The sequence below is a fragment of the Coregonus clupeaformis genome, unplaced genomic scaffold, assembly GCF_020615455.1.
Source record: "Coregonus clupeaformis isolate EN_2021a unplaced genomic scaffold, ASM2061545v1 scaf3369, whole genome shotgun sequence".
Lineage (NCBI taxonomy): Eukaryota > Metazoa > Chordata > Actinopteri > Salmoniformes > Salmonidae > Coregonus > Coregonus clupeaformis.
The window spans coordinates 22,371-48,779 of NW_025536823.1; the positions used below are offsets into that span (position 1 = coordinate 22,371).

The 26,409-nt window shown below is 47.4% G+C and overlaps 1 protein-coding gene across 1 annotated transcript; it reads left to right on the forward strand.

Moving 5' to 3' along the window:
* Positions 1 to 510: 510 nt before the first annotated feature.
* On the forward strand, positions 511 to 26,401 carry LOC123489864 (transducin-like enhancer protein 4; the record flags this gene model as incomplete). Its single annotated transcript, XM_045220216.1, has 3 exons — positions 511 to 570; positions 10,258 to 10,332; positions 26,116 to 26,401. Coding segments are annotated over exons 1-3 (418 nt in total), but the record flags the coding sequence as incomplete, so codon positions are not given.
* Between the last annotated feature and the right edge of the window lie 8 nt (positions 26,402 to 26,409).

The window sequence follows — 26,409 nt, forward strand, 5'->3', positions numbered from 1 at the left end:
GATTTTGATTGTACTGTATAGCTTTTTCGAATCCATTAAATTCTCATGAATTTGTTCTAGTAGAGTGAGACCGGGTGCTGCAGACTGTTCTAGTGCCCTCGCCAATTCGTTGATATATATGTTGAAGAGGGTGGTGCTCAAGCTGCATCCCTGTCTCACCCCACGGCCCTGTGGAAAGAAATGTGTGGTTTTTTTTGTCGATTTTAACCGCACACTTGTTGTTTGTGTACATGGATTTTATAATGTTGTATGTTTTTCCCCCCAACACCACTTTCCATCAATTTGTAAAACAGACCCTCATGCCAAATTGAGTCAAAAGCTTTTTTGAAATCAACAAAGAATGAGAAGACTTTGCCTTTGTTTTAGTTTGTTTCTTTGTCAATTAGGGTTGTTTCTTTCTCTCTCTCTCTCTCTCTCTCTCTCTCTCTCTGTCTCTCTCTCTCTCTCTCTCTCTCTCTCTCTCTCTCTCTCTCTCTCTCTCTCTCTCTCTCTCTCTCTCTCTCTCAGGCGGAGATGGTGAAGCGACTGAATGCAATCTGTGCCCAAGTCATCCCCTTCCTCTCACTGGAGGTTAGTGTGATCTCCAGTTAGTCTGTCTCCTGTTCTCTCAGATAGTCACAGTGGAAAACTATCTTCTGATCCATTCAAAAGAAAGGGTTGAGGAGAAGGGACAGAATGAGATGGAGAGAGAGGTTCATGTATTGTTTATTTCACTTTTGTTGATGATCTATTTCACTTGCTTTGGCAATGTAAACATATGTTTCCCATGCCAGTAAAGCCCTTTGAATTTAATTGAATTGAAGAGAGAGAGAGAGCCCTGCAATGCCAAGAGCTGAGCAAAGAAAAGAGTCCCCTCATCCAGCTGGTCCTGGGGCTGAGTTCACAAACCTGTTCTACTAACACACTGAAGCCTCAGGACCAGAACATCAAATCAATCAGAATAAACCAAATTACAACACAGTCAAAACAAAACTACATTACCTTTCGGGAAACACAGGCACAAAGTAAAATGCGGTGCTATCTGGCCCTAAATCGACAGTACACCGTGGATAACTATTTGACCATGGTTACTGATCAAAACCTTAGAAAAACCTTGACAAAGTACAGGCTCAAATCAAATCAAATCAAATGTTCTTTGTCACATGTGCCGAATACAACAGGTGTAGACCTTACAGTGAAATGCTTACTTACAACCCCTTAACCAACAATGCAGTTTTAAGAAAGAATACCCCCAAAAAATCAACAAACAAACAAAAAAAATTAACAAATTATTAAAGAGCAGCAGTAAAAATAACAGTAGGGAGGCTATATACAGGGGGTACCGGTACAGAGTCAATGTGAAATAACAGTAGGGAGGCTATATACAGTGGGTACAGGTACCGAGTCAATGTGCGGGGGCACCGGCTAGTCGAGGTAATTGAGGTAATATGTACATGTTATTAAAGTGACTATGCATACATAATAAACAGAGAGTAGCAGCAGCGTAATAGGGGGGAGGGGATGGAAATAGTCTGGGTAGCCATTTGATTAGATGTTCAGGAGTCTTATGGCTTGGGGTAGAGGCTGTTTAGAAGCCTCTTGGATATAGACTTGGTGCTCCGGTACTGCTTGCCGTGTGGTAGCAGAGAGAACAGTCTATGACTAGGGTGGCTGGAGTCTTTGACAATTTTTAGGGCCTTCCTCTGACACCGCCTGGTATAGAGGTACTGGATGGCAGGAAGCTTGGCCCCAGGGATGTACTGGGCCGTACGCACTACCCTCTGTAGTGCCTTGCGGTCGGAGGCCGAGCAGTTGCCATACCAGGCAGTGATGCAACCAGTCAGGATGCTCTCGATGGTGCAGCTGTAGAACCTTTTGAGGATCTGAGGACCCATGCCAAATCTTTTCAGTCTCCTTAGGGGGAATAGGTTTTGTCGTGTGCTTGGACTGTCTTGGTGTGCTTGGACCATGTTAGTTTGTTGGTGATGTGGACACCAAGGAACTTGAAGCTCTCAACCTGCTCCACTACAGCCCCGTCGATGAGAATGGGGGCGTGCTCGGTTATCTTGTTTTTCCTGTAGTCCACAATCATCTCCTTTGTCTTGATCTCATTGAGGGAGAGGTTTTTATCCTGGCACCACATGGCCAGGTCTCTGACCTCCTCCCTATAGGCTGTCTCATCATTGTCGGTGATCAGGCCTACCTCTGTTGTGTCATCAGCAAACTTAATGATGGTGTTGGAGTCGTGCCTGGCCACGCAGTCATGAGTGAACAGGGAGTACAGGTGGGGACTGAGCACGCACCCCTGAGGGGCCCCCGTGTTGAGGATCAGCGTGGCAGATGTGTTGTTACCTACCCTTACCACCTGGGGCGGCCCGTCAGGGAAGTCCAGGATCCAGTTGCAGAGGGAGGTGTTTAGTCCCAGGATCCTTAGCTTAGTGATGAGCTTTGAGGGCACTATGGTGTTGAACGCTGAGCTGTAGTCAATGAATAGCATTCTCACATAGGTGTTCCTTTTGTCCAGGTGTGAAAGGGCAGTGTGGAGCGCAATAGAGATTGCATCATCTGTGGATCTGTTGGGGCTGTATGCAAATTGGAGTGGGTCTAGGGTTTCTGGGATAATGGTGTTGATGTGAGCCATGACCAGCCTTTCAAAGCACTTCATGGCTACAGATGTGAGTGCTACGGGGCGGTAGTTATTTAGGCAGGTTACCTTAGTGTTCTTGGGCACAGATGGTCTGCTTGAAACATGTTGGTATTACAGACTCAGACAGTGAGAGGTTGAAAATGTCAGTGAAGACACTTGCCAGTTGGTCAGCGCATGCTCTGAGTACGCGTCCTGGTAATCCATCTGGACCTGCAGCCTTGTGAATGTTGACCTGTTTAAAGGTCTTACTCACATCGGCTACGGAGAGCGTGATCACATAGTCATCCGGAACAGCTGGTGCTCTCATGCATGCTTCAGTGTTGCTTGCCTCAAAGCGAGCATAGAAGTGATTTAGCTCGTCTGGTAGGCTCGTGTCACTGGGCAGCTCGCGGCTGTGCTTCCCTTTGTAGTCTGTAATAGTTTGCAAGCCCTGCCACATCCACGAGTGTTGGAGCCGGTGTAGTATGATTCAATCTTAGTCCTGTATTGACTCTTTGCCTGTTGGATGGTTCGTCGGAGGGCATAGCGGGATATCTTATAAGCGTCCGGGTTAGAGTCGCTGGTAGAAATTAGGTAAAACGGAATTAAGTTTCCCTGCATTAAAGTCCCCGGCCACTAGGAGCGTCGCCTCTGGATGAGCGTTTTCCTGTTTGCTTATGGCCTTATACAGTTCATTGAGTGCAGTCTTAGTGCCAGCATCAGTTTGTGGTGGTAAATAGACTGCTACGGCTACGAAGAATATAGATGAATACTCTCTTGGTAAATAGTGGGGTCTACAGCCTTCCGCGATATCTCCTTTTCTTTCTACTGTGAATGACGGGGATGAGGGACCTGTCGGGTGTCTGGAGCAAATCCCTCTCGTCAGACTCATTAAATAAAAATTATTCGTACAGTTCGAGGTGAGTAATCGCTGTTCTGATGTTCAGAAGCTCTTTTCGGTCATAAGAGACGGTAGCAGCATCATTATGTACAAAATAAGTTACAAACTGTGCGAAAAAACACACAAAATAGCATGGTTGGTTAAGAGTCCATAAAACGGCATCCATCCCCTCCAGCACCATCTGTGACTCCGTGAGCACAGCCTTGCCATTGAGAAGGGAAAACCCCTGGAACCACTGCACCACAGCAGAACTTGAGACAGAGCTGCATTTCCTGACAAAATGTCAAAAATATTAGAAAACAATTAGAGTCATTTCCCCAAATTTGAAACCCTTATTCAAGGTTTCAAAGACCTCTCTGATGAGAATAGGCTACCCGTCCTGTTGGGGGAGGACTCAGGCTACCCGTCCTGTTGGGGGAGGACTCAGGCTACCCGTCCTGTTGGGGGAGGACTCAGGCTACCCTTCCTGTTGGGGGAGGACGCAGGCTACCCGTCCTGTTGGGGGAGGACTCAGGCTACCCGTCCTGTTGGGGGAGGACGCAGGCTACCCGGCCCTGTTGGGGGAGGACTCAGGCTACCCGTCCTGTTGGGGGAGGACTCAGGCTACCCTCCTGTTGGGGGGAGGACTCAGGCTGCCCGTCCTGTTGGGGGGGAGGACTCAGGCTACCTGCCCTGTTGGGGAGGACCAGGCTCCCGTCCTGTTGGGGGGACGAGGCTACCCGTCCTGTTGGGGGGAGGACTCGGGCTACCCGTCCTGTTGGGGGAGGACTCAGGCTACCCCGTCCTGTTGGGGAGGACTCAGGCTGCCCGTCCTGTTGGGGGAGGGACTCAGGCTACCCGTCCTGTTGGGGGAGGACTCAGGCTACCCGTCCTGTTGGGGGAGGACGAGGCTACCCGGTCCTGTTGGGGAGGACTCAGGCTACCCATCCTGTTGGGGGGAGGGACGAGAGAGCTGTGGGTTGGCAGGATAGGCTCCCCCGTCCCTGTTGGGGGAGGACACAGAGAGCTGTGGGTTGGCAGGATAGGTTACCCGTCCTGTTGGGGGGAGGGACGAGGCTACCCGGTCCTGTTGGGGGAGGACTCAGGCTACCCCGTCCTGTTGGGGGGAGGACTCAGGCTACCCGTCCTGTTGGGGGAGGACTCAGGCTACCCGTCCTGTTGGGGGAGGACTCAGGCTACCCATCCTGTTGGGGGAGGACGCAGAGAGCTGTGGGTTGGCAGGATAGGCTCCCCGTCCTGTTGGGGGAGGACACAGAGAGCTGTGGGTTGGCAGGATAGGTTACCCGTCCTGTTGGGGGAGGACTCAGGCTACCCGTCCTGTTGGGGGAGGACTCAGGCTACCCGTCCTGTTGGGGGAGGACTCAGAGAGCTGTGGGTTGGCAGCGCACTACATTGCTGCCTGCCATAAGATGAGGGACAGTGTCTGACAGACCAACCAACCTGCACATGTCCTCTATATTGTTATTGTTCAATGTATAGTTATTTTGACCCTTGGTTATTGTTGTTACTGATTGTCCCGTTGACAATATTTATTATTATTATTTTAGTTATGTTCATATTGCAAATTGATCACTTCATCTCCAAAATACGCTTTGGCAATGTGTACATTGTTACGTCAAACCAAAAAAGCAAATTTAATTTAATTGAATTGAGAGGGAGATAGAGAGGGAGAGGGACCTTTGTCTCTCCCAGGGTGTTGTGTTTCCTGTCTGTGAGGGTACGTGTGTGTTTAGACCCTGCTCTGGAGGATGGGAGGAAAGGCAAGGCGGGATGGAGCAGAGCGCTGGCTCCAAACCTCTCCTCAGATTACACCTGTATTATAAATGGATTAGCTGGATTATGGGATGGATTAGCTGATTAGACTAGGGATCAGGGACGACTGCAGTCAGACAGAGGTACTGCTGAGGATGCATGGATTTGCATAATATTTGCTTTACTGTAAACAAATTATTCATATACTACATTGTCTCTCTCCCTGTGTGTCTATCTCCCTCTCTATCTCCCTGTGTCTCTATCTCCCTCTGTGTATATCTCCCTCTTTATCTCCATGTGTGTCTATCTCCCTGTGTGTCTATCTCCCTGTGTGTCTATCTCCCTGTGTGTCTATCTCCCTGTGTGTCTATCTCCCTGTGTGTCTATCTCCCTGTGTGTCTATCTCCCTGTGTCTCTATCTCCCTGTGTGTATATCTCCCTGTGTGTCTATCTCCCTCTCTATCTCCCTGTGTCTCTATCTCCCTGTGTCTCTATCTCCCTCTGTGTATATCTCCCTCTTTATCTCCCTGTGTGTCTATCTCCCTGTGTGTCTATCTCCTTGTGTGTCTATCTCCCTGTGTGTCTATCTCCTGTGTGTCTATCTCCCTGTGTGTCTATCTCCCTGTGTGTCTATCTCCCTGTGTGTCTATCTCCCTGTGTGTCTATCTCCCTGTGTCTCTATCTCCCTGTGTGTCTATCTCCCTGTGTGTCTATCTCCCTGTGTGTCTATCTCCCTGTGTGTCTATCTCCCTGTGTGTCTATCTCCCTGTGTGTCTATCTCCCTGTGTGTCTATCTCCCTGTGTGTCTATCTCCCTGTGTGTCTATCTCCCTGTGTGTCTATCTCCCTGTGTCTCGATCTCCCTGTGTCTCTATCTCCCTGTGTCTCTATCTCCCTGTGTGTCTATCTCCCTGTGTCTCTATCTCCCTGTGTCTCTATCTCCCTGTGTCTCTATCTCCCTGTGTCTCTATCTCCCTGTGTGTATATCTCCCTGTGTGTCTATCTCCTCTCTATCTCCCTGTGTCTCTATCTCCCTCTGTGTATATCTCCCTCTTTATCTATCTCCTGTGTGTCTATCTCCTGTGTGTCTATCTCCCTGTGTGTCTATCTCCCTGTGTCTCTATCTCCCTGTGTGTCTATCTCCCTGTGTGTCTATCTCCCTGTGTGTCTATCTCCCTGTGTGTCTATCTCCCTGTGTGTCTATCTCCCTGTGTGTATATCTCCCTGTGTGTCTATCTCCCTCTCTATCTCCCTGTGTCTCTATCTCCCTCTGTGTATATCTCCCTCTTTATCTCCCTGTGTGTCTATCTCCCTGTGTGTCTATCTCCCTGTGTGTCTATCTCCCTGTGTCTCTATCTCCCTCTGTGTATATCTCCCTCTTTATCTCCCTGTGTGTCTATCTCCCTGTGTTCTATCTCCTGTGTTCTCATCTCCCTGTGTCTCTATCTCCCTGTGTGTCTATCTCCTGTGTGTCTATCTCCCTGTGTGTCTATCTCCCTGTGTGTCTATCTCCTGTGTGTCTATCTCCCTGTGTCTCTATCTCCCTGTGTGTCTATCTCCCTGTGTGTCTATCTCCTGTGTGTCTATCTCCCTGTGTGTCTATCTCCCTGTGTGTCTATCTCCCTGTGTGTCTATCCCTTCTCCTGTGTGTCTATCTCCCTGTGTCTCTATCTCCCTGTGTCTCTATCTCCCTGTGTCTCTATCTCCCTGTGTGTATATCTCCCTGTGTGTCTATCTCCTGTGTCTCTATCTCCCTGTGTGTATATCTCCCTGTGTGTCTATCTCCCTGTGTCTCTATCTCCCTGTGTCTCTATCTCCCTGTGTCTCTATCTCCCTGTGTCTCTATCTCCCTGTGTGTCTATCTCCCTGTGTGTCTATCTCCCTGTGTGTCTATCTCCCTGTGTGTCTATCTCCCTGTGTGTCTATCTCCCTGTGTGTCTATCTCCCTGTGTCTCTATCTCCCTGTGTGTCTATCTCCCTATCTCCCTGTGTGTCTATCTCCCTGTGTGTCTATCTCCCTGTGTGTCTATCTCCCTGTGTCTCTATCTCCCTGTGTGTATATCTCCCTGTGTGTCTATCTCCCTCTCTATCTCCCTGTGTGTCTATCTCCCTGTGTCTCTATCTCCCTGTGTGTCTATCTCCCTGTGTGTATATCTCCCTGTGTGTCTATCTCCTCTCTATCTCCCGTGTCTCTATCTCCTGTGTGTCTATCTCCTGTGTGTCTATCTCCCTGTGTCTCTATCTCCCTCTGTGTATATCTCCTCTGGTCTATCTCCCTGTGTGTCTATCTCCCTGTGTGTCTATCTCCCTGTGTGTCTATCTCCCTGTGTGTCTATCTCCTGTCTCTATCTCCCTGTGTGTATATCTCCCTGTGTGCTCTATCTCCTCTCATCTCCCTGTGTCTCTATCTCCTCTGTAATCTCCCTCTATCTCCCTGTGTGTCTATCTCCCTGTGTGTCTATCTCCCTGTGTGTCTATCTCCCTATCTCCCTGTGTCTCTATCTCCCTGTGTCTCTATCTCCCTGTGTCTCTATCTCCCTGTGTGTCTATCTCCCTGTGTGTCTATCTCCCTGTGTGTCTATCTCCTTGTGTGTCTATCTCCCTGTGTGTCTATCTATCTCCCTGTGTGTCTATCTATCTCCCTGTGTGTCTATCTATCTCCCTGTGTGTCTATCTCCCTGTGTGTCTATCTATCTCCCTGTGTGTCTATCTCCCTCCCTGTGTGTCTATCTCCCTGTGTCTCTATCTCCCTATCTCCCTGTGTGTCTATCTCCCTGTGTGTCTATCTCCCTGTGTGTCTATCTCCCTGTGTGTCTATCTCCCTGTGTGTCTATCTCCCTGTGTGTCTATCTCCCTGTGTGTCTATCTATCTCCCTGTGTGTCTATCTATCTCCCTGTGTGTCTATCTATCTCCCTGTGTGTCTATCTCCCTGTGTGTCTATCTCCCTGTGTGTCTATCTATCTCCCTGTGTGTCTATCTATCTCCCTGTGTGTCTATCTCCCTGTGTGTCTATCTCCCTCCTGTGTCTATCTCCCTGTGTGTCTATCTCCCTGTGTGTCTATCTCCCTGTGTGTCTATCTCCCTGTGTGTCTATCTCCCTGTGTGTCTATCTCCCTGTGTGTCTATCTCCCTGTGTGTCTATCTCCCTGTGTGTCTATCTCCCTGTGTGTCTATCTCCCTGTGTGTCTATCTCCCTGTGTGTCTATCTCCTGTGTGTCTATCTCCCTGGTCTCTATCTCCCTGTGTGTCTATCTCCCTGTGTGTCTATCTCCCTGTGTGTCTATCTCCCTGTGTGTCTATCTCCCTGTGTGTCTATCTCCCTGTGTGTCTATCTCCTGTGTGTCTATCTCCTGTGTGTCTATCTCCCTGTGTGTCTATCTCCCTGTGTGTCTATCTCCCTGTGTGCTATCTCCCTGTGTGTCTATCTCCCTGTGTGTCTATCTCCCTGTGTCTCTATCTCCCTGTGTGTATATCTCCCTGTGTGTCTATCTCCCTCTCTATCTCCCTCTGTGTATATCTCCCTCTCTATCTCCCTGTGTGTCTATCTCCCTGTGTCTCTATCTCCCTGTGTCTCTATCTCCCTGTGTGTATATCTCCCTGTGTGTCTATCTCCCTCTCTATCTCCCTGTGTCTCTATCTCCCTCTGTGTATATCTCCCTCTTTATCTCCCTGTGTGTCTATCTCCCTGTGTCTCTATCTCCCTGTGTGTCTATCTCCCTGTGTGTCTATCTCCCTGTGTGTCTATCTCCCGTGTCTATCTCCCTGTGTGTCTATCTCCCTGTGTGTCTATCTCCCTGTGTGTCTATCTCCCGTGTGTCTATCTCCGTGTGTCTATCTCCTCCCTGTGTGTCTATCTCCCTGTGTCTCTATCTCCCGTGTGTCTATCTCCCTGTGTGTCTATCTCCCTGTGTGTCTATCTCCCTGTGTGTCTATCTCCCTGTGTGTCTATCTCCCTGTGTGTCTATCTCCCTGTGTGTCTATCTCCCTGTGTCTCTATCTCCCTGTGCTCTATCTCCCTGTGTGTCTATCTCCCTGTGTGTCTATCTCCCTGTGTGTCTATCTCCCTGTGTCTCTATCTATCTCCCTGTGTGTCTATCTCCCTGTGTGTCTATCTCCCTGTGTCTCTATCTCCCTGTGTGTATATCTCCCTGTGTGTCTATCTCCCTGTGTGTCTATCTCCCTGTGTGTCTATCTCCCTGTGTCTCTATCTCCCTGTGTGTCTATCTCCCTGTGTGTCTATCTCCCTGTGTGTCTATCTCCCTGTGTCTCTATCTCCCTGTGTGTATATCTCCCTGTGTGTCTATCTCCCTCTCTATCTCCCTCTGTGTATATCTCCCTCTCTATCTCCCTGTGTGTCTATCTCCCTGTGTCTCTATCTCCCTGTGTCTCTATCTCCCTGTGTGTATATCTCCCTGTGTGTCTATCTCCCTCTCTATCTCCCTGTGTCTCTATCTCCCTCTGTGTATATCTCCCTCTTTATCTCCCTGTGTGTCTATCTCCCTGTGTGTCTATCTCCCTGTGTGTCTATCTCCCTGTGTGTCTATCTCCCTGTGTGTCTATCTCCCTGTGTGTCTATCTCCCTGTGTGTCTATCTCCCTGTGTCTCTATCTCCCTGTGTGTCTATCTCCCTGTGTGTCTATCTCCCTGTGTGTCTATCTCCCTGTGTGTCTATCTCCCTGTGTGTCTATCTCCCTGTGTGTCTATCTCCCTGTGTGTCTATCTCCCTGTGTGTCTATCTCCCTCCCTGTGTGTCTATCTCCCTGTGTCTCTATCTCCCTGTGTGTCTATCTCCCTGTGTGTCTATCTCCCTGTGTGTCTATCTCCCTGTGTCTCTATCTCCCTGTGTGTCTATCTCCCTGTGTGTCTATCTCCCTGTGTGTCTATCTCCCTGTGTCTCTATCTCCCTGTGTCTCTATCTCCCTGTGTGTCTATCTCCCTGTGTGTCTATCTCCCTGTGTGTCTATCTCCCTGTGTGTCTATCTCCCTGTGTGTGTATCAGCACCAGCAGCAGGTAGTCCAAGCGGTGGAAAGAGCTAAACAGGTCACCATGGCTGAACTCAACGCCATCATCGGGGTACGTCTGTAACACACACACACACACACACACACACACACACACACACACACACACATTTGTTTTACTAACCTTGTGGGGACCAAACAATTGATTCCCATTCAAAACCTAACCTTAACGGCAACCTTAACACCAAACCACTAACCCTAAACCGAACTCCTAAAATAGCCTTTTTCCTTGTGGGGACCCGCAAAATGGCCCCACCTTGTTTTACTACACTACATGACCAAAAGTATGTGGACACCTGTTTGTCGAACATCTAATTCCAAAATCATGGGCATTAAAATGAAGTTGGTCCCCCCTTTGCTGCTATAACAGCCTCCTCTCTTCTGGGAAAGCTTTCCACTAGATGTTGGAACATTGCTGCAGGGACTTGCTTCCATTCAGCCACAAGAGCATTAGTGAGGTCGGGCACTGATGTTGGGCGATTAGGCCTGGCTCGCAGTCGGCGGTCCAATTCATCCCAAAGGTGTTCTATGGGGTTGAGGTCAAGTCTCTGTGCAGGCCAGTCAAGTTCTTCCACACCGATCTCGACAAACCATTTCTGTATGGACTTCGCTTTGTGCACGGGGGCATTGTCATGCTGAAACAGGAAAGAGCCTTCCCCAAACTGTTGCCACAAAGGTGGAAGCACAGAATTGTCTGGAATGTCATTGTATGCTGTAGCGTTAACATTTCCCTTCACTGGAACTAAGGGGAGGGAGGGAGAGAGGGAGAGAGGGAGAGAGGGAGAGAGAGAAGATTGGAGGAAAAAATATCCTCTGTGTACAACATAAAACGCCAAATAATGCATGCAGAGCAGAATTAGGCCGATACCCACTAATGATCAAAATCCAGAAAAGAGCCGTTAAATTCTACAACCACCTAAAAGGAAGCGATTCCCAAACCTTCCATAACAAAGCCATCACCTACAGAGAGATGAACCTGGAGAAGAGTCCCTTATGCAAGCTGGTTTGGGGCTCTGTTCACAAACACAAACAGACCCCACAGAGCCCCAGGACAGCAACACATTTAGACCCAACCAAATCATGAGAAAACAAAAAGAGAATTACTTGACACATTGGAAAGAATTTACAAAAGAACTGAGCAAATAGAGAGTACAGAGTGGCAGAATACCTGACCACTGTGACTGACCCAAACTTAAGGAAATCTTTGACTATGTACAGACTCAGTGAGCATAGCCTTGCTATTGAGAAAGGCCACCGTAGGCAGACCTGGCTCTCAAGAGAAGACAGGCTATGTGCACACTGCCCACAAAATGAGGTGGAAACTGAGCTGCACTTCCTTACCTCCTGCCAAATGTATGACCATATTATAGACAAATATTTCCCTCAGATTACACAGACCCAAAAAGAATTTGAAAACGAACCCAATTTTGTTAAACTCCCATATCTACTGGGTGAAATACCACAGTGTGCCATCACAGCAGCAAGATTTGTGACCTGTTGCCACAAGAAAAGGGCAACCAGTGAAGAACAAACACCATTGTAAATACAACCCATATTTATGTTGATTTATTTCCCCATTTGTACTTTAACTATTTGCACATTGTTACAACACTGTATATAGACATAATATGACATTTGAAATGTCTTTATTCTTTTGGAACTTCTGAGTGTAATGTTTACTGTTAATATTTATTGTTAATATTTATTGTTTATTTCACTTTTGATTATTATGTACTTCACTTGCTTTGGCAATGTTAACATATGTTTCCCAAGACAATAAAGCCCTTAAATTAAAATGAAATTGAATTTAGAGAGACAGAGAGAGAGAGAGGGGTAATAGAGAGAGAGGGGTAATAGAGAGAGAGGGGTAATAGAGAGAGAGGGGTAATAGAGAGAGAGGGGTAATAGAGAGAGGGGTAATAGAGAGGGGGGTAATAGAGAGAGGGGGGGTAATGAGAGAGAGGGGTAATAGAGAGAGGGGGTAATAGAGAGAGAGGGGTAATAGAGAGAGGGGTAATAGAGAGAGGGGTAATAGAGAGAGAGAGGTAATAGAGAGAGAGATGGGTAATATAGAGAGAGGGGTAATAGAGAGAGAGGGGGTAATAGAGAGAGAGAGGGTAATAGAGAGAGAGAGGGGTAATAGAGAGAGAGGTAATAGAGAGAAAGAGGGGGGTAATAGAGAGAGAGGGTAATAGAGAGAGAGAGGGGTAATAGAGAGAGAGAGGGTAATAGAGAGAGAGAGAGGGGGTAATAGAGAGAGGGTAATAGAGAGAGGGGTAATAGAGAGAGGGGTAATAGAGAGAGGGGTAATAGAGAGAGGGGTAATAGAGAGGGGGTAATAGAGAGAGAGGGGTAATAGAGAGAGAGAGGGGTAATAGAGAGAGAGGGGTAATAGAGAGAGAGGGGTAATAGAGAGAGAGGGGGTAATAGAGAGAGAGGGGTAATAGAGAGAGAGGGGTAATAGAGAGAGGGGGTAATAGAGAGAGAGAGGGGGTAATAGAGAGAGAGGGGTGAATAGAGAGAGGGGTAATAGAGAGAGAGAGGGGTAATAGAGAGAGAGGGGTAATAGAGAGAGAGAGGGGTAATAGAGAGAGAGGGGGTAAGAGAGAGAGAGGGGGTAATAGAGAGAGAGAGGGGTAATAGAGAGAGAGGGGTAAGAGAGAGAGAGGGGTAATAGAGAGAGGGGTAATAGAGAGAGAGAGGGGTAATAGAGAGAGAGAGGGTAATAGAGAGAGAGGGGTAATAGAGAGAGGGGAGGAGAGAGGGGGTAATAGAGAGAGGGGGTAATAGAGAGAGAGGGGTAATAGAGAGAGAGGGGTAATAGAGAGAGAGGGGTAATAGAGAGAGGGGTAATAGAGAGAGGGGTAATAGAGAGGTAATAGAGAGAGAGGGGGGTAATAGAGAGAGAGGGGTAATAGAGAGAGAGAGGGGTAATAGAGAGAGAGGGGGGTAATAGAGAGAGGGGTAATAGAGAGGGGGGTAATAGAGAGAGAGGGGGTAATAGAGAGAGGGTAATAGAGAGAGGGGGTAATGAGAGAGAGGGGTAATAGAGAGAGAGGGGTAATAGAGAGAGAGGGTAATGAGAGAGGGGTAATAGAGAGAGGGAGGGTAATAGAGAGGGGTAATAGAGAGAGGGGTAATAGAGAGAGGGGGGTAATAGAGAGAGAGAGGGGTAATAGAGAGAGGGGGTAATAGAGAGGGGGTAATAGAGAGAGGGGGTAATAGAGAGAGAGGGGTAATAGAGAGAGGGGTAATAGAGAGAGGGGGTAATAGAGAGAGGGGGTAATAGAGAGAGGGGGTAATAGAGAGAGAGGGGTAATAGAGAGAGAGGGTAATAGAGAGAGAGGGGTAATAGAGAGAGGGGGTAATAGAGAGAGGGGGGAATAGGGAGAGAGAGGGGGGAATAGAGAGAGGGGGGTAATAGAGAGAGGGGGGTAATAGAGAGAGGGTAATAGAGAGAGAGGGTAATAGAGAGAGGGGTAGAGAGAGGGGTAATAAGAGAGAGGGGGTAATGAGAGAGAGAGGGGTAATAGAGAGAGGGGGTAATAGAGAGAGAGGGGTAATAGAGAGAGGGGGTAATAGAGAGAGGGGGGTAATAGAGAGAGAGGGGTAATAGAGAGAGGGGGTAATAGAGAGAGGGGGGTAATAGAGAGAGGGGTAATAGAGAGAGAGGGGTAATAGAGAGAGAGGGGTAATAGAGAGAGGGGGTAATAGAGAGAGGGGTAATAGAGAGAGGGGTAATAGAGAGAGAGGGGTAATAGAGAGAGAGGGGTAATAGAGAGAGGGGGTAATAGAGAGGGGGGGTAGAGAGAGAGGGGTAATAGGGGTAGAGAGAGGTAGAGAGAGAGGGTAATAGAGGAGAGAGGGGGGTAATAGAGAGAGAGGGGGTAATAGAGAGAGAGGGGTAATAGAGAGAGGGTAATAGAGAGAGAGGTAATAGAGAGAGAGGGTAGAGAGAGAGAGGGGTAATAGAGAGAGAGAGGGGTAGAGAGAGAGAGGGTAATAGAGAGAGAGGGGGTAATAGAGAGAGAGAGGGAGAGAGAGAGGGGTAATAGAGAGAGAGGGGGTAATAGAGAGAGAGGGGTAATAGAGAGAGGGGTATAGAGAGAGGGGTAATAGAGAGAGGGTAATAGAGAGAGAGAGGGGTAAGAGAGAGAGGTAGAGAGAGGGTAGAGAGAGGGGGTAATAGAGAGAGAGGGTAATAGAGAGAGAGGGGTAATAGAGAGAGAGGGGTAATAGAGAGAGAGAGGTAATAGAGAGAGAGGGGTAAGAGAGAGAGGGGTAATAGAGAGAGAGAGGTAATAGAGAGAGAGGGGTAATAGAGAGAGGGGGGTAATAGAGAGAGAGGGGTAATAGAGAGAGAGGGGTAATAGAGAGAGAGGGTAATAGAGAGAGGGGTAAGAGAGAGGGGTAATAGAGAGAGGGGTAATAGAGAGGTAGAGAGAGAGTATAGAGAGAGGGGTAATAGAGAGGTAATAGAGAGGGGGGTAATAGAGAGGGGGGTAATAGAGAGAGGGGTAGAGAGAGAGGGGTAATAGAGAGAGGGGGTAATAGAGAGAGAGGGTGATGAGAGAGGGGTAAGAGAGAGAGGGGTAATAGAGAGAGGGGGGTAATAGAGAGAGGGGTAATAGAGAGAGAGGGGGTAATAGAGAGAGAGAGGGGTAATAGAGAGAGGGGGTAATAGAGAGAGGGGGTAATAGAGAGAGAGGGGTAATAGAGAGAGAGGGTAATAGAGAGAGGGGGCATGAGAGAGAGGGGTAATAGAGAGAGGGGGGTAATAGAGAGAGAGGGTAATGAGAGAGAGAGGGGTAATAGAGAGAGAGAGGGTAATAGAGAGAGGGGGTAATAGAGAGAGGGGGTAATAGAGAGGGGGGTAATAGAGAGAGGGGGTAAGAGTAGAGAGAGGGTAATAGAGAGAGAGGGAGAGAGAGAGGGTAATAGAGAGAGGGGTAATAGAGGGGGTAATAGAGAGGGGTAATAGAGAGAGGGGCATAGAGAGAGGGGTAATAGAGAGAGGGGTAATGAGAGAGAGGGGTAATAGAGAGAGAGGGTAATAGAGAGAGGGGTAAGAGAGAGAGAGGGTAATAGAGAGGGGGGTAGTAGAGAGAGGGTAATAGAGAGAGGGGGTAATGAGAGAGAGAGGGTATAGAGAGGAGAGAGGGTAATAGAGAGAGGGGTAATAGAGAGAGGGGTAATAGAGAGAGGGGGGTAATAGAGAGAGAGGGGGTAATAGAGAGAGGGGGTAGAGAGAGAGGGGTAATAGAGAGAGAGGGGTAATGAGAGAGGGGATAATAGAGAGAGGGGTAATAGAGAGAGAGGGGGTAATAGAGAGAGGGGTAATAGAGAGAGAGGGGGTAATAGAGAGAGGGGGTAATAGAGAGAGAGGTAATAGAGAGAGGGGGGTAATAGAGAGAGAGGGGGTAATAGAGAGAGGGGGTAATAGAGAGAGAGGGGGTAATAGAGAGAGAGGGGGTAATAGAGAGAGGGGTAATAGAGAGAGGGGGTAATAGAGAGAGAGGGGTAATGAGAGAGAGGGTAATAGAGAGGGGTAATAGAGAGAGGGGGTAATAGAGAGAGAGGGGTAATAGAGAGAGAGGGGTAATGAGAGAGGGTAGAGAGGGGGTAGAGAGAGACGGGGTAATAGAGAGAGGGGTAATAGAGAGAGAGGGGTAATAGAGAGAGGGGGTAATAGAGAGAGGGGTAATAGAGAGAGAGGGTAATAGAGAGAGGGGGTATAATAGAGAGAGGGGTAATAGAGAGAGAGGGGTAATAGAGAGAGGGGGTAATAGAGAGAGAGGGGTAATAGAGAGAGAGGGTAATAGAGAGAGGGGGTAATAGAGAGAGAGGGGTAATAGAGAGAGAGGGGTAATAGAGAGAGAGGGGTAATAGAGAGAGAGGGGTAATAGAGAGAGAGGGGTAATAGAGAGAGAGGGGTAATAGAGAGAGAGGGGTAATAGAGAGAGAGGGGTAATAGAGAGAGAGGGGTAATAGAGAGAGAGAGGGGTAATAGAGAGAGAGGGGTAATAGAGAGAGAGGGGTAATAGAGAGAGGGGGAAGAGAGAGAGAGGGGTAATAGGAGAGAGAGGGGTAATAGAGAGAGAGGGATAATAGAGAGAGGGGTAAGAGAGAGAGGGGGTAATAGAGAGAGAGGGGTAATAGAGAGAGAGAGGGGGTAATAGAGAGAGGGGGGTAATAGAGAGAGGGGTAATAGAGAGAGAGGGGTAATAGAGAGAGGGGTAATAGAGAGAGGGGGGTAATAGAGAGAGGGGGTAATAGAGAGAGGGGGTAATAGAGAGAGAGGGGTAATAGAGAGAGGGGTAATAGAGAGAGGGGGTAATAGAGAGAGGGGGGTAAGGAAGAGAGAGAGGGGGTAATAGAGAGAGAGGGGTAGTAGAGAGAGGGGGTAATAGAGAGAGGGGGTAATAGAGAGAGAGGGGTAAAGAGAGAGGGGTAATAGAGAGAGGGGTAATAGAGAGAGGGGGTAATAGAGAGAGGGGTAATAGAGAGAGAGGGGTAATAGAGAGAGAGGGGTATTGAGAGAGAGGGGTAATAGAGAGAGAGGGGTAATAGAGAGAGGGGGTAATAGAGAGAGAGGGGTAATGAGAGAGGGGTAATAGAGAGAGAGGGGAAAGAGAGAGAGGGGGGTAATAGAGAGAGAGAGAGGTAATAGAGAGAGAGGGGGTAATAGAGAGAGGGGGTAATAGAGAGAGGGGTAATAGAGAGAGGGGTAATAGAGAGAGAGGGGTAATAGAGAGAGGGGGTAATAGAGAGAGGGGTAATAGAGAGAGAGGGGTAATAGAGAGAGGGGTAATAGAGAGAGAGGGGTAATAGAGAGAGAGAGGGGTAATAGAGAGAGAGAGGGGTAATAGAGAGAGAGAGGTAATAGAGAGAGGGGGATTAGAGAGAGAGAGGGGGTAATAGAGAGAGAGGGGTAATAGAGAGAGGGGGGTAATAGAGAGAGAGAGGGGTAATAGAGAGAGAGAGGTAATAGAGAGAGGGGGATTAGAGAGAGAGAGGGGTAATAAAAATAAATAGGTCATTTAGCAGTCGCTCTTATCCAGAGCGACTTACAGGAGCAATTAGGGTTAAGTTCCTTGCTCAAGGGCACATCGACAGATTTTTCACCTAGTCGGCTCGGGGATTAGAACCAGAGACCTTTCGGTTACTGGTACAACGCTCTTAACCACTAAGCTACCTGCCGCCCCAGATTACTCTCTCTCTATTACCCCTCTCTCTATTACCCCTCTCTCTATTACCCCTCTCTCTCTATTACCCCTCTCTCTCTCTATTACCCCTCTCTCTATTACCCCTCTCTCTATTACCCTCTCTCTATTACCCTCTCTCTATTACCCTCTCTCTATTACCCCTCTCTCTCTATTACCCCCTCTCTCTATTACCCCCTCCTCTATTACCCCTCTCTCTCTCTCTATTACCCCTCTCTCTCTATTACCCCTCTCTCTATTACCCCTCTCTCTATTACCCCTCTCTCTATTACCCCTCTCTCTATTACCCCTCTCTCTATTACCCCTCTCTCTCTATTACCCCTCTCTCTATTACCCCTCTCTCTCTATTACCCTCTCTCTCTATTACCCTCCTCTATTACCCTCTCTCTCTATTACCCCTCTCTCTCTATTACCCTCTCTCTATTACCCCTCTCTCTATTACTCCTCTCTCTATTACCCTCTCTCTATTACCCCTCTCTCTATTACCCCTCTCTCTATTACCCCTCTCTCTATTACCTCTCTCTCTCTATTACCCTCTCTCTATTACCCTCTCTCTATTACCCCTCTCTCTATTACCCTCTCTCTCTATTACCCCTCTCTCTCTCTATTACCCCTCTCTCTATTACCCCTCTCTCTATTACCCCCCTCTCTCTATTACACCTCTCTCTATTACCCCTCTCTCTCTATTACCCCCCTCTCTCTATTACCCCCTCTCTATTACCCCCTCTATTACCCCTCTCTCTCTATTACCCTCCTCTCTATTACCCCTCTCTCTATTACCCCCTCTCTCTATTACCCCCCTCTCTATTACCTCTCTCTCTATTACCCCTCTCTCTCTATTACCCCTCTCTCTATTACCCCCCTCTCTCTATTACCCCTCTCTCTATTACCCCTCCCTCTATTACCCCTCTCTCTATTACCCCTCTACCCTCTATTACCCTCTCTCTCTATTACCTCTCTCTCTCTATTACCCCTCTCTCTATTACCCTCTCTCTATTACCCCTCTCTATTACCCCTCCTCTATTACCCCTCTCTCTTACCCTCTCTCTCTATTACCCCTCTCTCTATTACCCTCTTCTCTATTACCCTCTCTATTTCCCTCTCTCTCTATTACCCCCTCTCTCTATTACCCCCTCTCTCTCTATTACCCCTCTCTCTATTACCCCCTCTCTATTACCCCTCTCTCATTACCTCTCTCTCTATTACCCCCTTCTCTCTCTATTACCCCTCTCTCTCTATTACCCCTCTCTCTATTACCCCCTCTAACTCTCTATTACCCCTCTCTCTCTATTACCTCTCTCTCTCTATTACCCCCTCTCTCTATTACCCCTCTCTCTCTATTACCCCTCTCTCTCTATTACCCCTCTCTCTCTATTACCCCTCTCTCTCTATTACCTCTCTCTCTCTATTACCCCTCTCTCTCTCTATTACCCCTCTCTCTCTATTACCTCTCTCTCTATTACCCTCTCTCTCTCTATTACCCCTCTCTCTCTATCCTCTCTCTACCCTCTCTATTACCCCTCTCTCTCTATTACCCTCTCTCTCTATTACCTCTCTCTCTATTACCCCTCTCTCTATTACCCTCTCTCTATTACCCTCTCTCTCTATTACCCTCTCTCTCTATTACCCTCTCTCTCTATTACCCCTCTCTCTATTACCCCCTCTCTCTCTATTACCCCTCTCTCTCTATTACCCTCTCTCTCTCTCTATTACCTCTCTCTATTACCCCTCTCTCTATTACCCTCTCTCTATTACCCCCTCTCTATTACCCTCTCTCTATTACCCCCTCTCTCTATTACCCTCTCTCTATTACCCCCTCTCTATTACCCTCTCTATTACCCCTCTCTCTATTACCCCCTCTCTCTATTACCCCCTCTCTCTATTACCCCCTCTCTCTATTACCCTCTCTCTATTACCCCCTCTCTCTCTCTATTACCCTCTCTCTATTACCCCCTCTCTCTATTACCCCTCTCTATTACCCCCTCTCTCTATTACCCTCTCTCTCTATTACCCTCTCTATTACCCTCTCTCTATTACCTCTCTCTATTACCCCTCTCTCTATTACCCCTCTCTCTCTATTACCCCTCTCTCTATTACCCCTCTCTCTATTACCCCTCTCTCTCTATTACCCCTCTCTCTCTATTACCCCTCTCTCTATTACCCCTCTCTCTATTACCCCCCTCTCTATTACCCCTCTCTCTATTACTTCTCTCTCTCTATTACCCCTCTCTCTCATTACCCTCTCTCTATTACCCCTCTCTCTCTATTACCCCCTCTCTCTATTACCCCCTCTCTATTACCCTCTCTCTATTACCCCCTCTCTCTATTACCCCCCTCTCTATTACCCCTCTCTCTATTACCTCTCTCTCTATTACCCCTCTCTCTCACCCCTCTCTCTATTACCCCTCTCTCTCTATTACCCCTCTCTCTATTACCCCTCTCTCTATTACCTCTCTCTCTATTACCCCTTCTCTCTATTACCCTCTCTCTCTATTACCCCTCTCTCTATTACCCCTCTCTCTATTACCCCTCTCTCTATTACCTCTCTCTCTATTACCCCTTCTCTCTATTACCCTCTCTCTCTATTACCTCTCTCTCTCTATTACCCCTCTCTCTCTATTACCCCTCTCTCTATTACCCTCTCTCTATTACCCTCTCTATTACCTCTCTCTCTATTACCCCTCTCTCTATTACCCCTCTCTCTCTATTACCCCCTCTCTCTATTACCCCCTCTCTCTATTACCCCTCTCTCTCTATTACCCTCTCTCTCTATTACCCCCTCTCTCTATTACCCATCTCTCTCTCTATTACCCTCTCTCTATTCCCCCCTCTCTCTATTACCCCTCTCTCTATTACCCCCTCTCTCTATTACCCCCTCTCTATAACCCCCTCTCTCTTACCCTCTCTCTATTACCCCTCTCTCTATTACCCCCTCTCTCTATTACCCCTCTCTCTATTAACCTCTCTCTATTACCCCCTCTCTATTACCCTCTCTATTACCCCTCTCTCTATTACCCCTCTCTCTCTATTACCCTCTCTCTCTCTCTATTACCCCTCTCTCTATTACCCCCTCTCTCTATTACCCCTCTCTCTCTATTACCCCTCTCTATACCCTCTCTATTACTCTCTCTCTCTCTATTACCCTCTCTCTCTATTACCCCTCTCTCTCTCTATTACCCCTCTCTCTCTGATTACCCCCTCTCTCTCTATTACCCCTCTCTATTACCTCTCTCTCTCTATTACCCCTCTCTCTATTACCCCTCTCTCTCTATTACCTCTCTCTCTCTATTACCCTCTCTCTCTCTATTACCCCTCTCTCTATTACCCCTCTCTCTATTACCCCTCTCTCTCTATTACCTCTCTCTATTACCTCTCTCTCTCTATTACCCCTCTCTCTATTACCCCTCTCTATATTGCCCCTCTCTCTCTATTACCCCTCCCTCTCTCTCTATTACCCCTCTCTCTGTTACCCCTCTCTCTATTACCCCTCTCTCTCTCTATTACCCCCTCTCTTCTCTCTCTCTATTACCCATCTCTCTCTCTATTACCCCTCTCTCTCTATTACCCATCTCTCTCTCTATTACCCCCTCTCTCTATTACCCTCTCTCTATTACCCCCTCTCTCTATTACCCCCCCTCTCTATTACCCCTCTCTCTCTATTACCCCCTCTCTATTACCCCTCTCTCTGTTACCCTCTCTCTCTATTACCCTCTCTCTCTCTATTACCCCTCTCTCTATTACCCCTCTCTCTATTACCCTTTCTCTCTATTACCCCTCTCTCTCTCTATTACCCCTCTCTCTATTACCTCTCTCTCTATTACCCCTCTCTCTATTACCCCTCTCTCTCTCTTAGTATCTCTCTCTCTTAGTGTCTCTCTCTCTCTGTGTCTCTCTCTCTCTTAGTGTCTCTCTCTCTCTTAGTGTCTCTCTCTCTCTTAGTGTCTCTCTCGCTCTTAGTGTCTCTCTCTCTTAGTGTATCTCTCTCTCTTAGTGTATCTCTCTCTCTTAGTGTCTCTCTCTCAGTGTCTCTCTGTCTCTTAGTGTCTCTCTCTTAGTGTCTCTCTCTCTTAGTGTCTCTCTCTCTTAGTGTCTCTCTCTCTTAGTGTCTCTCTCTCAGTGTCTCTCTCTCTTAGTGTCTCTCTCTCTTAGTGTCTCTCTCTTAGTGTCTCTCTCTTAGTGTCTCTCTCTCTTAGTGTCTCTCTCTCTTAGTGTCTCTCTCTCTTAGTGTCTCTCTCTCTCTTAGTGTCTCTCTCTTAGTGTCTCTCTCTCTTAGTGTCTCTCTCTTAGTGTCTCTCTCTTAGTGTCTCTCTCTTAGTGTCTCTCTCTTAGTGTCTCTCTCTCTTAGTGTCTCTCTCTCTTAGTGTCTCTCTCTCTCTTAGTGTCTCTCTCTCTCTCTTAGTGTCTCTCTCTCTCTTAGTGTCTCTCTCTCTTAGTGTCTCTCTCTCTTAGTGTCTCTCTCTCTCTCTTAGTGTCTCTCTCTCTTAGTGTCTCTCTCTCTTAGTGTCTCTCTCTTAGTGTCTCTTAGTGTCTCTCTCTTAGTGTCTCTCTCTCTTAGTGCTCTCTCTAGTGTCTCTCTCTTAGTGTCTCTCTCTCTCTTAGTGTCTCTCTCTCTTAGTGTCTCTCTCTTAGTGTCTCTCTCTCTTAGTGTCTCTCTCTTAGTGTCTCTCTCTCTTAGTGTCTCTCTCTCTAGTGTCTCTCTCTTAGTGTCTCTCTCTCTTAGTGTCTCTCTCTCTTAGTGTTCTCTCTCTCTTAGTGTCTCTCTCTCTCTAGTGTCTCTCTCTTAGTGTCTCTCTCTTAAGTGTCTCTCTCTCTTAGTGTCTCTCTCTCTTAGTGTCTTCTCTCTTAGTGTCTTCTCTGCTCTCTTAGTGTCTCTCTCTCTTAGTGTCTCTCTTAGTGTCTCTCTCTTAGTGTCTCCTCTCTTAGTGTCTCTCTCTTAGTGTCTTCTCTCTCTTAGTGTCTCTCTCGGTCTCTTAGTGTCTCTCTCTCTTAGTGTCTCTCTCTCTTAGTGTCTCTCTCTTAGTGTCTTTCTCTTAGTGTCTCTCTCTCTTAGTGTCTCTCTCTCTTCAGTGTCTCTCTCTTAGTGTCTCTCTCTCTTAGTGTCTCTCTCTCTTAGTGTCTCTCTCTCAGTGTTTCTTAGTGTCTCTCTCTCTCTAGTCTCTCTCTCAGTGTCTCTCTCTCTCAGTGTCTCTCTCTTAGGTCTCTCTCTGTAGTGTCTCTCTCTCTCTTAGTGTCTCTCTCTCTTAGTGTCTCTCTCTCTCTCTTAGTGTCTCTCTCTCTCTTAGTGTCTCTCTCTCTTAGTGTCTCTCTCTCTCTAGTGTCTCTCTCTCTCTTAGTGTCTCTCTCTTAGTGTCTCTCTCTATTAGTGTCTCTCTCTATTAGTGTCTCTCTCTTAGTGTCTCTTTCTCTTAGTGTCTCTCTCTCTTAGTCTCTCTCTCTCTTAGTCTCTCTCTCTCTTAGTGTCTCTCTCTTAGTGTCTCTCTCTTAGTGTCTCTCTCTCTCTTAGTGTCTCTCTCTCTCTTAGTGTCTCTCTTAGTGTCTCTCTCTCTTAGTGTCTCTCTCTCTTAGTGTCTCTCTCTCTTAGTGTCTCTCTCTCTTAGTGTCTCTCTCTCTTAGTCTCTCTCTCTCTTAGTGCTCTCTCTCTCTTAGTGTCTCTCTCTCTTAGTGTCTCTCTAGCTCTCTTAGTGTCTCTCTCTCTCAGTGTCTCTCTCTTAGTGTCTCTCTCTCTCTAGTGTCTCTCTCTCTTGAGTCTCTCTTCTCTCTTAGTGCTCTCTCTCTTAGTGTCTCTCTCTTAGTGTCTCTTAGTGTCTCTCTCTCTTAGTGTCTCTCTCTCTCTCTTAGTGTCTCTAGTCTCTCTCTTAGTGTCTCTCTCTCTAGTCTCTCTCTCTTAGTGTTCTCTCTCTCTCTTAGTGTCTCTGTCTCTCTCTTAGTGTCTCTCTCTCTTAGTGTCTCTCTCTCTTAGTGTCTCTCTCTCTCTTAGTGTCTCTCTTAGGCTCTCTCTTAAAGTGTCTCTCTCTTCAGTGTCTCTCTCTAGTGTCTCTCTCTCTTAGTGTCTCTCTCTCTTAGTGTCTCTCTCTCTTAGTGCCTCTCTCTTAGTGTCTCTCTAGTCTCTCTCTTAGTGTCTCTCTCTCTTAGTGTCTTTGTCTCTCTCTCTTAGTGTCTCTCTCTCTCTTAGTGTCTCTCTCTCTCTTAGTGTCTCTCTCTCTCTAGTGTCTCTCTCTTAGTGTCTCTCTCTCTTAGTGTCTCTCTCTCTTAGTGTCTCTCTCTCTCTTAGTGTCTCTCTCTCTCTTAGTGTCTCTCTCTCTTAGTGTCTCTCTCTCTCTTAGTGTCTCTCTCTCTCTTAGTGTCTCTCTCTCTTAGTGTCTCTCTCTCTTAGTTCTCTTAGTGTCTCTCTCTCTTAGTGTCTCTCTCTCTTAGTGTCTCTCTCTCTTAGTGTCTCTCTCTCTTAGTGTCTCTCTCTCTTAGTGTCTCTCTCTTAGTGTCTCTCTTAGTGTCTCTCTCTCTTAGTGTCTCTCTCTTAGTGTCTCTCTCTTAGTGTCTCTCTCTCTCTTGTGTCTCTCTGTCTCTCTCTTGGTCTCTCTCTTAGTGTCTCTCTCTCTTAGTGTCTCTCTCTCTCTTAGTGCTTCTCTCTCTCTCTTAGTGTCTCTCTCTCTGCCGTCTCTCTCTCTCTCTTAGTGTCTCTCTCTCTCTCTTAGTGTCTCTCTCTCTCTCATGTGTCTCTCTCTCTCTCTTAGTGTCTCTCTCTCTCTCTTAGTGTCTCTCTCTCTTAGTGTCTCTCTCTCTTAGTCTCTCTCTCTCTTAGTGTCTCTCTCTCTCTCTTAGTGTCTCTCTCTCTCTAGTGTCTCTCTCTCTCTTAGTGTCTCTCTCTCTCTTTAGTGTCTCTCTCTCTCTCTTAGTGTCTCTCTCTCTCTTAGTGCTCTCTCTCTTAGTGTCTCTCTCTCTCTTATGTCTCTCTCTCTGCAGTCTTCTCAGTGCTCTCTCTCTTAGTGTCTCTCTCTCTCTTAGTGTCTCTCTCTCTTAGTGTCTCTCTCTCTCTCTTAGTGTCTCTCTCTCTCTCTTAGTGTCTCTCTCTCTCTCTTAGTGTCTCTCTCTCTCTTAGTGTCTCTCTCTCTCTTAGTGTCTCTCTCTCTTAGTGTCTCTCTCTCTTAGTGTCTCTCTCTCTCTTAGTGTCTCTCTTCTCTTAGTGCTCTCTCTCTCTTAGGGTCTCTCTCTCTTGAGTGTCCCTCTCTCTCTTGTGTCTCTCTCTCTTCAGTGTCGTCTCTCTCTTGTGTCTCTCTCTCTTAGTGTCTCTCTCTTATGTCTCTTAGTGTCTCTCTCTCTTAGTCTCTCTCTCTTAGTGTCTCTCTCTCTCTTGAGTGTCTCTCTCTCTTAGTATCCAGTGTCTCTCTCTCTTAGTGTCTCTCTCAGTGTTCTCTCTCTCTTAGTGTCTCTCTCTCTCAGTGTTTCTCTCTCTTAGTGTCTCTCTTGTGTCTCTCTCTCTCAGTGTTCTCTCTCTCTCTTAGTGTCTCTCTTTGTGTCTCTCTCTTAGTGCCTCTCTCTCTGTTCCTCTTAGTGTCTTCTCTCTCTTGTGTCTCTCTCTCTTAGTGTCTCTCTCTCTCTCTTAGTGTCTCTCTCTCTTAGTGTCTCTCTCTCTTAGTCTCTCTCTCTCTTAGTGTCTCTCTCTTAGTGTCTCTCTCTCTCTTAGTGTCTCTCTCTCTCTTAGTGTCTCTCTCTCTTCAGTGTCTCTCTCTCTTAGTCTCTCTCTCTCTTGTGTCTCCTCTCTCTCTCTTAGTGCTCTCTCTCTCTTAGTGTCTCTCTCTCTCTTAGTGTCTCTCTGAGATCTCTCTCTCTCTCTCTTTGTGTGTCCCTCTCTCTCTCTTATGTCTCTCTCTCTCTCTTAGTGTCTCTCTCTCTCTTGTCTCTCTCTCTCTTAGTGTCTCTCTCTCTCTCTTAGTGTCTCTCTCTCTCTCTTAGTGTCTCTCTCTCTCTTGTGTTCTCTCTCTTAGTGTCTCTCTCTCTTCCTTGTGTCTCTCCTCTCTTAGTGTCTCTCGTCTCTCTTAGTGTCTCTCTCTCTCTTAGTGTCTCTCTCTCTCAGTGTCTCTCTCTTAGTGTCTCTCTTTCTCTCTTAGTGTCTCTCTCTCTAAGTGTCTCTCTCTCTTAGTGTCTCTCTCTCTTAGTGTCTCTCTGTCTTTCTCTTTCCGTCTTCTCCAATTCAGTTCAGTGGACTTTATTGACATGGCAAGTTACATTACTTACATTGTCAAAGTATACATATAACAAACATGGTGGGACCAACAGCAATAATAATAGTAGTAGTGGAAATGGGATTACCATTAACAGGAACTACAACAACAATATTAATGAGAATAACAATACATTAAAGCAATAGTAGTCGACCAGTCTCAACATGACTCAGAAGACACATGTTATGAAAGCAGAAACAAAACTAAATGGGGAATATTATTGACATTACATTGCATATTTCACTGGCTGTCCCTCAGGTTATGGCAGGAGGACACATATTTGGCTGCAAAACTGCACATTTTGGCTCTTCATCCTATTTCTCTCCTCTGTCTCTCTCTGCCTGTGTCTAGTGTGGAGTGGTAATGACAATGGCATGTGTGTGTAATCAACAGCAGCTCCAGCACCTGTCTCATGGTGGTCATGCCCTCCCGGTGCCCCTCACCCCCCAACCTGCTGGGCTCCAACCCCCTCAACCCCCCCTGTCCACCGCGGGCAGCGCCAGCCTCCTGGCCCTCTCCTCTGCCCCCCTGCCCACCGCGGGCAGCGCCAGCCTCCTGGCCCTCTCCTCTGCCCCCCTGCCCACCGCGGGCAGCGCCAGCCTCCTGGCCCTCTCCTCTGCCCTCGCTGCCCACCAGCTGCCCCTAAAGGACGACCAGAAACACAACGACAACAACAGAGGTAAACAC